Source organism: Galeopterus variegatus, unplaced genomic scaffold, assembly GCF_000696425.1.
Source record: "Galeopterus variegatus unplaced genomic scaffold, G_variegatus-3.0.2 Scaffold132, whole genome shotgun sequence".
Classification (NCBI taxonomy): domain Eukaryota; kingdom Metazoa; phylum Chordata; class Mammalia; order Dermoptera; family Cynocephalidae; genus Galeopterus; species Galeopterus variegatus.
In genome coordinates, this window is record NW_007726243.1 from 846067 (window position 1) to 858954 (window position 12888).

A 12888-nucleotide genomic window follows, 5' to 3' on the forward strand; every position below is an offset into this window, starting at 1 on the left:
AGCGACACCGAGGGTTGCGATCCCGTTGCCGGTCCCCGGTCCGGTACGGGGGCAACACTGAGGGTTGCGATCCGTGGCCGGACACGGAAAAAGACAAAAAAATAAATAAATAAAAATAAACAATAAGCTGTTAGTGATGTATGTTTACTTGGACACTCCTACCCACACTTGGGGTCTGTGCGGTGCACTTGACTGTGCTCACAGGTACCTACCCAAAGAGAGAGTCTTCCTTTAGCTTTGTCTTCTTGAACTTCTTGCTCCCACTGGTCCCAATCTGGTTAAATGTCCAGCTTTCTTCATTCCAACACCCTTCATGATCAGAGGAGTTTCCCTTTCCTGAGCTTCGTTTTCCTAAGGAAATTCAAGAGAAAAGATGTGCTCAGTATACTGGAGTTTGTGTGTGGTGGGATCATCTCAGTTGCTTCACAAGTGATCTCTTGCCCCCTTGATGCTATTTGTAACTATTTCAGAGTACTCAGAATGATTCATGCAGGACTATCTTTAATAATGGAACATGCAAAAAAGTGATTTACAACCTCTGAGATAAGTTGTCTTGTCCATAATTCAACAGGTATCACACAACTCAAGAGACAGACTAACTACTGCTACCTTTTCCATCTGAGAACCAGCCTAAAGTATGACAGCCTTTGCCGGTGGGCACATTAAATTCTAATTTCCCCAGGACTCACTGGAATGACATTCCTGGAAAACTATGTACTCCCAAGTATTTTTTACTCAGGGCTTGTTAGACCTACGATTCACACATTTCTTGTTGGAATATAGCTTGGCAAGAGGTAGTCCTCTAGCCAGATGTTATATTTCAAAATAGATGAATTTATCTGAAATAACCTATGGAATAAAGTTATACACATTAATTGGGTTTTGGACACTATTATGTTTTGAAAGGCCCTTCACTTCAATTATAGTTTTGATAACCTAGTGGAGAGGGCTAGATAAGGTATTTGCTTCTGGAGCCTACAGGTCAAGATTCTGCCAAATACATCTGATTGATTCAGGAAATTCTATCAGTTTCAAAAAAACAAACGAAAAGCTCCAAACATTCAATACCAATCCTTCAAAACCAAGATCCAGCTCCTACCAGTTAAAAAATAAAAAAGGTTTGAATTACTTTGAATACTTATATTCTGAGAACTACCTACAAAATGAATACAAACTCCCCTTAACAGTACTAGAAAATATGTACGTAAAACAATAAATGGACATGATCTACAAACCGCAAAGAACCATGCAAATGTAATAAGATATTATTTTGACACTATATTGTTCTTTATGGCAGTTCTTTTCAACAAGTCTAAATGAGAAATTCTGCTTGGTTTTCATATTCTTTTCAAGTTTGTGTTAGTTACTTACCCCTGTCAACATTAGCTCTCAGAGAGGTGAGCATGCCCTCGGACACCAGGGTTTTATAAAGAGCACCTTTGCAAGACCTCTCGGATTTTCTGGAGCCACAAGTCTCTATTTTTCTGTGACAGTCACTGTCCTCAGGCTTGGCCTGTCCTGATAGGCTGGGTGGTAGGGCATCCTCCGTGGGGGTCAATGGTTCTGCTTTTATACCCTCTGGCACCTCACCAGAAATGTTCTTGCTGGCAGAAATATTAATAAACTCTGGAGGTCTTGACTCTTTGGTGGTGTCTGAGGATTTCTCCTTTGACATTTTCTTCTCTCTTGATTTCACTTTTTTCTTTGGTGGCTTGGCATCCAAAATGCTTCCCTTGCCACTTGAGGATGTGCGAACCTTCTTGCGAGGGGTTTCTCCAAGTTTCTCAATGCCCCAGTCTCCTTTTGCAACGGCTTCGATGGTGTATATGACACTCTCAATATCAGACTCTGAAGACTGCCTCTTTTTGCAAGTCTTCTTGGGTGTTGATTTATCATTTGCGTGTCGATCCACTTTGCTTTTCTTCTTTTTCTTTTTTAGCTTCTCTGGTTTGTTTAATGCTGTGGGATCCTCAATGATCATAATTCCATGAGGATGGCACATATGATCCTTTCTACTGGGAACATCACTTATTATTATCTTGCTACTGGCAGAATAAGAAAAATCAGGGAAGTGACTACATTTTTGATCTTCCTCAAATTCTTCCTTTTTAATTTCTTTGGGATCTTCCATTTTTATAGCCATTATATCATCCATTTGCAGCTCCTCAAAATTTCTTAATTCCTTAGAATCTCTTACGTTTTCCTTAGCTGATTTTTCAAATTCTGCTTCCTTTTGTAACCTGGCTTCAACTGTTTTCTCCACTTTGATTTCTCTTTCTTCCTTTCCCTTCTCCAATTCCTTAATTCTTCCACCATCTGATTCTTTTGTTTTTATTAGCTTTGATTCTTCCATTTTCACACCCTCTGATGCCAAGCACATCTAAACGGTTAAAACAAAAATGGAGAACACCAAAAACATTATTATTCTGTACTCAAAATTAATTTAAACAAACTTAAAACTTTACAATAATCAGCCCACTTCTACCAAACTAGTAACTTAAATGACTGAAATTAATAGAGGGCCGTAGGTACTGTCATACATTTATTAAACTGTAGACAAACATATATCTATCATCATCATTTTCCAGCTTCATCAGAAGCTTTTTTTATGAAAACAAGATCTGGTAGGAGGAGGATGGGATCCAGAGATGAAAGACCCAAGTTTGAATCTTAGTTTTGCTACTTATTAACTTTGTGACCCAGAATGAATCACTTCCCTCCTTGCTCCTCTGTGGCCATTGTAAAATGGAGACGATCCTATCTCACAAATGATTTTGTGAGGTCTAATGGAGATGATTTACTTATGGTAGAACACAGGTAATCATCCCCAAATTCTGTGCAGATATTTACCTTTTCCTTTTTCCAGCAGAAATTAGGAAAACCGCGATGATTTCTATCTATCCACTTGAAATTAGAAATATGATAATTCACTGAACAACTACAGAAAGTTTCCATTAATGAACAAAACATTATAGGCCCACAAATGCTGACAGACAACCCTAAAAACACATGAGCTCTAAAAACAAAGGTTTTAAGGGCCGGCCCATGGCTCACTCGGTAGAGTGCGGTGCTGATAAAAACTTGCTGATAAAAACGAAGGTTTTGTTTTTGTTTTGTTTTGACACGTTTGGTAGCAAATTTGATTGGATCTGAACTTACCTGGCTGCAAATTCTGACCTGAATCAATGTGAAACTGTTCAACATCTTTAACAGCTTATCTCACTTACAGTGACTACTCATATGATCTTGCTATCAGAATATTCATGCATTTGAATATGCACTGGGAAAATTACATAGTGTAAGATACATTTACTGCATCATTTTCCTAAAATCTAAAAAATTCTGAATATCAAAACATGTCTACCCCCAATTTGGTGAACTTTTTAAATTCTTTACCAAAACTCCCCAAATTTCACACATAGGACATTCAAAGGGAAATGTGCCATCTTTCTCTCACTGAGCCCCCAGGTACTTTGGAACTTCAATCTAAAGCTATTTTCTAGAAGGGAAAATTGCAGCCTATAGTAAAATTTGTTTTTAATGCTTGGGTTTTCATTCATAAACACAACTGCAAGCCTATCAAATGCCAGGCTCCATGGAAGATACTAAAGATACAACAATCGATAAGGTCAGGTCTCTGCCTTTGAGAAATTCACCAAGAGGTTGATGATGCTGACCTTGTCGAGGGCAGCACAGGAAGTCTTAGCCATAACTATTTTATCTACTTTGCATTAGCAATTCAGAGGGGAAAGAGTATTGGGGCTTGCTGAGTCAATGCAAAATCAAGAGCATGAATAGGAAACTGATCTGTTTTTAAAAATCATCACCTTATCAAATGGCAAGCTGTCAGAGATTGTTAATATCTGTAAAATTCACTTTTAAATGGACAATACATTGAATTAAATATAAGATGTTCTTTTGCCTCATTTATTTTTTCTTCGTATTTTTAATGCATCATAAATCTTTGTGAGAATTATGTCATGATTAGTAAATCTGAGAAGAAACTGGAGAAGGGCGGGGGGAGCCAGACACTGTAATTTTTAAAAATGAGCATGATAAGAGCATTCAGCCCTTCTGATCATTCACAGGGATGATTTGAAATATTAAGAATTCACAACAGAGCTGTCTTTTTCAGGAACTTATGGAGGTTAAATTTTAGGCCCCAGCAGTGGCTATAAAGACTTAGAACTTCTCTTTATAAAATAACCTTACCAGAAATAAGCTCAAAGCAAAATGTTATCTTAAGTTAATTTGAAACACTGACACATTAACCTTCCCTGCATGTTTTACTCTTATGGGAGAATTTGCTGTTTGTGTATCAATTTTGAAATATTTTTTATTTCACTTTCTCAATTATCCTAGCCCTTCATGAATACCCCATGTGGGGACAGAGAGTATACTACTTCTGTAAGGAAAACTAGAAAGGCATTCTCAAAGGAAATTTTGTAGTTTTTCAATCGCTATCACTCTGGTGGCCTTTAATAGGTCATTTCAGGGACCTTTTGCCATGTAGGTGATGGTTTTTTACAGTGGTATGCCAACAGTTTGCATTCATACAGGCTTATCTCAGCACATCTAATAACACTTTGCAATCTATATTTTCTGCTTCTATATATTTCAAAATGATCTTCCTCATCACCCCTGATATGATTTTACAGCTAGGAATGAAATGGAACAAATGCAGACATTCTCTCTGGGGACATATTCTGAGAAATAGCATAATATTTCTTGTGTAGGTAATTACAGTGAACACTAGTCATGCTTTACTTCCTTGTTTCAGGGTCTTAAAATTTTTTTCACAAATAGAGTATGTTAATCCTAAATTATAAAAAAAAAAAAACAATTATATTGCTGGAAGTGAAACCACGAAAGTAAAACAAATAACTCTGAATTAAAAATCACAGATCTACTCACTAACCAAAAACCAAATCAGACTCTCAGAATTGGGTATCACTCTAGAGGTTATCTGATTTAACCTCTTTCCAATGCAGGAAGTCATTTTACTATAGTATTCCTGAGAGTTAGATAACCACTTTTGCACAAAGACAATGAGTATATACTCTGTTAGAAGGCAATTCTGTTTGAATTTTTTTTAACTATTGAGCAAAAATCAATCATCCTATAAGTCTTAATTCTGTTCCCTGAAGCCACATAAATTCACTCTTTCTCATGTGACAGACTTTCAAATCCTTGAAGATAGATTTTCTGTTCCCATAAGTCTCTTCTGGTATAATGTCTCAGCTTCTTTAAACATCTCATCACATATAAAAGCTTCCATCCTCTCAAAAGTTGAGTCCCTTTTATCTAAATGCCATAGCACCATAGCTTGCCTAACACCACACAATGAGTAACTCAGACTCGAACCCACAGGAGAAAACAGAGGCTGAGAAATGGGATAACAGTATATCCACCAGTGGGCTGCTGTGGGGCAAAAGTGAACAAATGTGTGTAAACACAACTTACAAATAGTACAAAATTTTACGAAGGTTAGAGAAAATAAATCCTTCAATTTAGCAGTATCTTTCCTAGATTATGCTCCTAGCCTTCCTGTAATGTACTGGATGAGAAGTAGAACTGTTTAGCTGGTAGGGATACTAGGTACCTACCTTTTAATAGGGCCCAGAGATAAATTCTTTTTTCTTTTTTTAAACTGGTCACTTCTGGATTATATTGGGTTTGAGGTCAGTTAAAATCCCAGATTTCTTCACCCACCTAATATGCTAGTAAGCTTGGTCTCTCCTATTCTGCACTTTTATAATTTATTTATTTATTTTGTACCTACTGTAAGTCTTTCTATTACTCCTTATAAAGTTTATCTTTTCAAAATTTGAGTTAAATTATCTTCTAGTTTTGTGTTATACACACACTTGATAAAGCTGCTTTTTACATCTTTGTCCAAATCTTTGGTAATAATGTTGAGCAGAACGTGGCCAAGGACAGAGCCTTCTGGCAAACTTCTAGAGCCCCTTTTGATTTGAACATTAATAAACTTCAGAAATCTAAGAATGTTTTATAATCCAGTCTAAATTCCTCCCATTTTGTTCACAAGGACATAATAAAATTATCTGTCAAAAGTCTTGCTGAAATCTGGATACAGTATGCCAACTGCATTCTGTTAGCATATTTTATAACCAACCACAACCATACCCAATAAAAATGAGGACAGCTTATGTACCAGTCAGCATCTAACTTGGCAAACAGAAACAGCTTAAAGGATAACTAGCTGAGGAAATACAGTGAATGGAATAGGTTGGTTACACAGGTCATGAAGAACTAAGACACCCAAATAGAAGGTGGAAAGGCAGCCCAGGGATCAGCAACAGCACCAAGTCGGAGCAGAGACAAATGGGGAAGAGTATCACTGAAGCACAGGGGCCAGGTCCCCAGAGGAAGACGGGAGCATGGTGGGCCTGTCTAGAAGGAGCTGGAACAAGGTAGAGGTGCTGCCTTGTTTTACCCCACACCTCCTCAGCCCTTCCCCGCACACTCTGGCCTCTCTCTTCTTTCCAGCCCATAATTTCCCACCAGGGGACACAGAACCCAAGGAAAGGCAGTGTACAGCCATGTAAGATACAAGGCAGCAAGAGGACAAACAGACTCTGGGACAGCACATTTAACAATCACCTTTTTCAAGGAAACTTGGATAATTCCCAGTTTTCATCTTCTTTTTTATGTGTTCAAACATGTTATAATTTTCAAAACTTTCTAGGAATTAATAGTCAGTATTTTAGGAATCATGTTACTTTTTTTGAAAATCAGAATGAAATTTTTCCCTTTTTGTTACTATTGAGTTCTCCTACTTTCTATAACTTATCAAAGATTACCAAAAGTAAGACAGAAATCTTATTTACAAGGTCTTGCAATATCCTACGATCTGATTTTTCTGCTGTTCTTCTAAGGTTGACTTAATATAGACTTACCTTTTTTCACCTGTACTTTCTGGTTAGAACTTAATTTTCCTTGCCTCCTCACCAAAATGGTGGCAGAACAATAATTGTACAGTTTTGCCTTCTCCTGTCTTTTGTTGCCTTTATTTCCTCTAATCTAGACTCAACAATTTCTATCTTTAGCTCCAAACAGTTAAAAATAAACTCAAGATTTTTAAAATTTGTTTTTGCCAAGCTCTAGCTCACACTGAACTTAAGAGTATTTTTTCCTATGAGTTGATACCATTCTTTAGTTTTTTTGTATACTTTCTTGGTTATTTGTTATACAAGGTTCATATTCTTTTACAAATGAATTCATTAGTGTTTATGGGCATTCACAATTAGAAAAAATCTCCTCCATTCTTTTACTGGGACTGTATGTGTATATGCCTGTGGTGGGGGGTAGGGGCAAGGGGTGAGGGATGAGGGGGTAGGGAGACCAGACAGACAGAGACTCTCATTGATTTTGGGCCTTATTCCACCTTAGTGTTTATTTGCATGTACAATTCCTGAATTCTTTGAAACTCACCTTTCTTTAAGTCTAAAGTATACGTTTGACTCTGTAAAGCATTCTCCTTCTAAACATCTTGGTTTCCTATTACTACAAAAAATCACTAAGATAAATTCTATGATTTGGTATTTATTTTCCTACATATTAGACATTTCGACATGATATAAATAGAACCAGGAAATAGCTATGGATGTACAGTCATCCTTTGGTATCCACCAGGGACTGGTTCCAGGATCTGCTGTGGATACCAAAATTTGCAAATGCTCAACTTGCATAAAATGGCATTATATTTGCACATAACCTACATACATCCTTATATATATACTTTAAATCATCTCTAGATTACTTATAATATCAAATACAATGTAAATGCTATGAAAAAAATTGTTAATATTGTATTTTTTATTTCTATTATTTTTTATTGTTGTAGTGCTATTATTTTCTGAATATTTTCAATCTATAGTTGGTTGAATCTGTGGATATGAAGGGCTGACTGTAATAACTTTTATAAGATGCCATCACTCTTGAATATGAGCAAATTCTACATCAAGAAAGTGGATGTGAGCAAATTCTACATCGAGAAACAGTTTCAAAAGGCAGATGTACCAGTCTGTTTTGTGTTGCTGTAATAGAAATACCTGAGACTAGGTAATTTATAAAGAACAGAGGTTTATTTGGCTTACGATTCTGGGACAGCTGCATCTGGCATGGGCCTCAGGCTGCTTCTACTCATGGAAGAAAGTGGCAGGCAGCTGGTGGGAAGAGGGGAGGGGGAGAGGGAGAGAGGGAGACAGGGGGGTGAGAGGGGGTGAGAGAGAAAGAGGGAGAGAGAGAGAGAAGGTGCCAGGGTCTTTTAAACAACCAGCTCTTGTGGGAACTAATAGAGCGAGAACTCACTCACTACACCCACCACCCAGAGAGAGCATTAATCCATTCATGAGGGATCCACCCCCATGACTCAAACAGCTTCCAACTGTCACATTGGGGATCAGATTTCCACATGAGTTTTGGCAGGGACAACACATCTAAACTCTATCAGCAAGGTTTCTGGAGCCAGACTGCTGACAACTGCAGATGGGTTCTGCCACTGATTAGCTATTTTCCCTAAACATTTCTGTACCTCAGTTTCCCAATCTATAAAATATGAATGCTAATATTACTTTCTTAGGAATACTGTGATGTTCAATGAATTGCACATGTAATAGCACTTAAAATAGTGCCCAGTAGAGAGCAAAAACAATGTATTGTAATAACCATCCGTCTGGGCCCTTATGCCGCATAGAATATTAGCTATCATTAATCATAGTAACATTCATATCAGCATTACTAGTAGCACGCCATGTCCTTGGTCGACTAACTGCTTTGCTCTAACTTTTCATTCTAGGGTTGAATGATTCTACAGTTGGGGGGGGAAATACACAACAAAATCAGATTCATGAAGATTTCAAATCAGTTATCTTTCAACAAGCAACTCAAACATATAAGTAAGCTCAGTTCTACTTTTGGATACAAGTATATCTATTTACATCTACATTTAGGTGCATATATTAACACTTTAGTGGCACTAACGAATGTGCGTACAAGCTACATTATGCACAAACATATGCATGGATGTGCACACAGACAAGCATGCAGCAGACATAAAAGAAAGTAAATCAGTGTGAACTCAAGTGAATAAAACTGCATCGTGGGAAACACAGAATTAATGTACATTATTAATTTAGTCAAGCTGCCCTTGATAGACGGCTGGTTGTTAATCAGGCCTTGAAGCACTACATGCCTAGCAAATGTTAATTTATTCTTCTATTCTTATTTTAAATTGGACAATAACCTTCTTTAAAAGTGAGAATGGAAAATCATCTAGACACCTTCCAGGGATGAAATTTCCATGGCTGTACTAAAAGAAGTTAAAATGGTAATGTTTTAAATCAAATGATGGACATAAATATTTGATACCAATTGTCTACTCCCTCAGGTTCCACTCTGTTTTCTTTAACTGTAATTCAGGGGACACAGAGTGTATTCTGTTTACCTTTGCATTCTCCTCTAAGAATATCCTAGCACCTATCTAAAAGAAGGCGTTCAACAGATAATTGTGTTAAATTGGATAGTTTATTAGCTCTAAGGTAACTGATGAGTCTAAAATGCATTCTGATTCCTACCAGGAAAGAGTTACTTTACGAGTCTATAAAAAACGATGCTAATAAGCAGTAGCATGGTAGTAATTAGCCATGCTACTGCTTTAGTCTAGCAACAATTAACACTGTCCTTAGTTACACCTTCAAGAGCACTAGTGAAAATTAATCACCAATATTTTAATTTTCCTCTGCCAATAGAAATAACACTGAGGTTTCTCACTGTTTTGTGTAGTTAGAAAGGCCTGATGGTGATGTGTTAGAAGAAATGTAACTCACTCCCAAAAGAAAAATAAAAATTGAGACTCTTTCCTATAGATATGTCCTCATTCATAAATGGGAGTGAAAGAAGAAAAGAAAAGAAAAGAAAAGAAAAGAAAAGAAAAGAAAAGAAAAGAAAAGAAAAGAAAAGAAAAGAAAAGAAAAGAAAAGAAAAGAAAAGAAAAGAAAAGAAAAGAAAAGAAAAGAAAAGAAAAGAAAAGAAAAGAAAAGAAAAGAAAAGAAAAGAAAAGAAAAGAAAAGAAAAGAAAAGAAAAGAAAAGAAAAGAAAAGAAAAGAAAAGAAAAGAAAAGAAAAGAAAAGAAAAGAAAAGAAAAGAAAAGAAAAGAAAAGAAAAGAAAAGAAAAGAAAAGAAAAGAAAAGAAAAGAAAAGAAAAGAAAGGAAAACAATTACAATATACATTGAACTTTCAGAAAGAGCGATCAGAACTGTGGTAATTGGAAGTAGGAAAGAGGGATAGTGAGAAATTAATTAATAGACACAAAAGATGATTGTTTTGTAATGATAAATATGCTAATTATCCTGATTTTATCATCACATATTGTACACAGGCATTGACATTCAACTCTGTACCCCACAAATATGTATAATCAATTATGTTTCAATTACAAAAAGAAAAAAAAGACAAAAATTGATATGTTAAGACTGAGATCCCAAGGATACACATATTGGACTGTGTATAAAAAGTTATCCTCTTCAAAATGATTACAAAGAAAAAATTCAATAGGAATACTGAAGGGGTGAGATAAAACGTGCAGTGAAGGGATTATATTTTATGTTTCTGGGTTCAGATGAGGTAAGACCACACCTTAGGCTCAGGGTTTGTTATTGGAGACTTGATTTGAAGACATAATAAACCTGTGCAGCATCAAGTTTTTATCTCTGAATCAGACATTTTAAATGTATTCCTTTCTACAAATGTTACGATATCAATTCATTTCTTTCATGTTCCCTGCTTTAAAAGACTCAGTCAAATGACAAATGAGAAATAATCAAACATATGTACTGGATAAGAAGTAATACCATAGAAACAGAAGACATTTAACTGGTACTAAGAAATGATAAGTGGTTCCAAAATGTACCATATTATTTTGCTCTTAATTATACTTTATACTTTGTCTTTCATTGTCTATTATACAGGAGTCAGCTAGATTTAAAAACAAAGCAGTGTGAAAAAAGACCTACTGACACTAATCAGGAAGTTTCAATTTCAAAATCCCTCCTTTTTAGTACAAAACAAATGTTTTGTAGCCAAAGTATATTTACAATCATTTTATATTGCTTATTATCTGCCAAAACAGTGTAGACATAACTCTAGGATGGCACTTAGTGGTGTTTTCCAAGATGTGCATTTCTTCCATAATTAAACAAAACCAGAATGTTTTCGCCACAGAAACACACACTCGTTGATAGTTTCTGAGAACAGCACTGCTGCTAAGGAAATTTGATTCTCTTTATCATAAAAGATATTGGTCACAGAACAGTGGTCTAAGCTTCTCTCAATACTAAAATCTGGCCTTATTTAACAGTTGTCTATTTGTTTTGCTGAAACAGTTGGGACAAGTGAAATGGTGGCTTAAATATTTCTCATTATTTACATTTTCTTCAGAAACGGTATAGTTTCTGAAGATTCTGGATGAGGTGGGGAGGTGGGGGTGGCCTTTGCTACAACATAAGGCCATCTGCTAAAGTCTCCCCCAAAGTTGTTAAAGGCAGTCATTAAGAGCATTCCTATACTTCAGTTCCTCCAAAAATAAGTTGTTCCAATTGGGATGAGATGAAAAGTTTTAGAATAGGAGTTTTCTAAAAACAGCTCACAACTCTGTATAAAAAGATAAGGAAAGAAAAACACCACTTTCAAATAATTAAGTATCATAATTCATTTATATGGTGACAGTGTGGGAAGATCTAAGGTGATATCTGCAGGTTTATGTTTTGGGCTTGAGGGGGTTAAAAGGGGATGGAAGGGATAAAACATCAATAATATATGAAGACACAACAGAAAACTTAGAGTCATATCTCGGCCAAATACCACCAATAATTGGTAGTGGTGGAGAATGTTAACACTGACTGGAGGGATCACAGCCAAGTAAGATTATCCATGGGATGTCCTACTTTTTAAAATATGGTATATAATTTCTGTAATTTTATTATAATGCAGCTTTTCTGAAAGTGAGCCACAACTTCACATAAGATTTAATTTTTACAGATACTAGGATAAATTTATCTTTACCTATCCATTTATTTCATTTTAATTGTAAGTGATTTTCACACGTGCGAATGTGAGGAAAACCAGGAAATTGAGGCCTCTGAAAATGTCTTCATCCTTTTTTAATAAATAGGGTTAATGACAACTTTTCCAATTTCCTTGGACCCACCACATCTATAATCTTGCTTTTTTGCAGATGATGAGTCTATGTGGAGAAATCCAGTGCCCTCTTTCTTCAACTTCTCTTAATAGATAACTAGTTTCAGAAATTGAGATAAAGAAAAGGACAATACAGATAACTGGTACCACAGACCAAACTCAGCAACCCTAGAGTGACTGTCTTTCACCTTTCTTCTGTGCGCAAGATGAACGTGGGTTTCTACTTTCAAGACTCAAATATTCCAAGCTAGCAATGTCCTCCCTTCTTGACATTTCCAGTATTGGATTTCCTCCATGATCCCTTCCCCCTCAGCCTCTTTCATCTCTTCTGCTAGCAGGGTTTACCCTTTGTATGCAAACATCCAGGCTTCCTGAAGTAGGGCTCCAAGATCAGGGTCAAACTTTTCAAGGCCATCCTTCTCCTAAACACTCAGGTTCAGAGTTGGGGCATCTCTGAGTCCTCTTTGCCTCTCAATCAACTCAGTCATCAAACCTACTTGAATCTCCCACAACCTCTCTGGTATCTGTTTCTGCTTCCCTTTCCTACCCTTCAGTTTCCCTGATCCTCGTTCTTATCTTCTCACACCTCATGTCCATAGAAGTTTTCTACTCTATTCTAACCACAGCTGCCAAGAGAATCTCTCCAAGTGCTGCTTTTATCACCACAT

At 36.4% G+C, this 12888-nt stretch overlaps 1 protein-coding gene across 6 annotated transcripts in view; it reads right to left on the reverse strand.

Moving 5' to 3' along the window:
- Nucleotides 1–12888, reverse strand: part of BBX (bobby sox homolog (Drosophila)) — a 284645-nt gene that overhangs the window by 42859 nt on the left and 228898 nt on the right. For all 6 annotated transcript variants that reach the window (XM_008588833.1, XM_008588813.1, XM_008588839.1 and 3 more), the window contains 2 exons: nt 1372–2380; nt 213–351 (listed from right to left, as the gene is read on the reverse strand). In XM_008588833.1, coding sequence (XP_008587055.1) covers nt 213–351; nt 1372–2380 — 1148 coding nt within the window. The remainder of the gene's footprint in view (nt 1–212; nt 352–1371; nt 2381–12888) is intronic.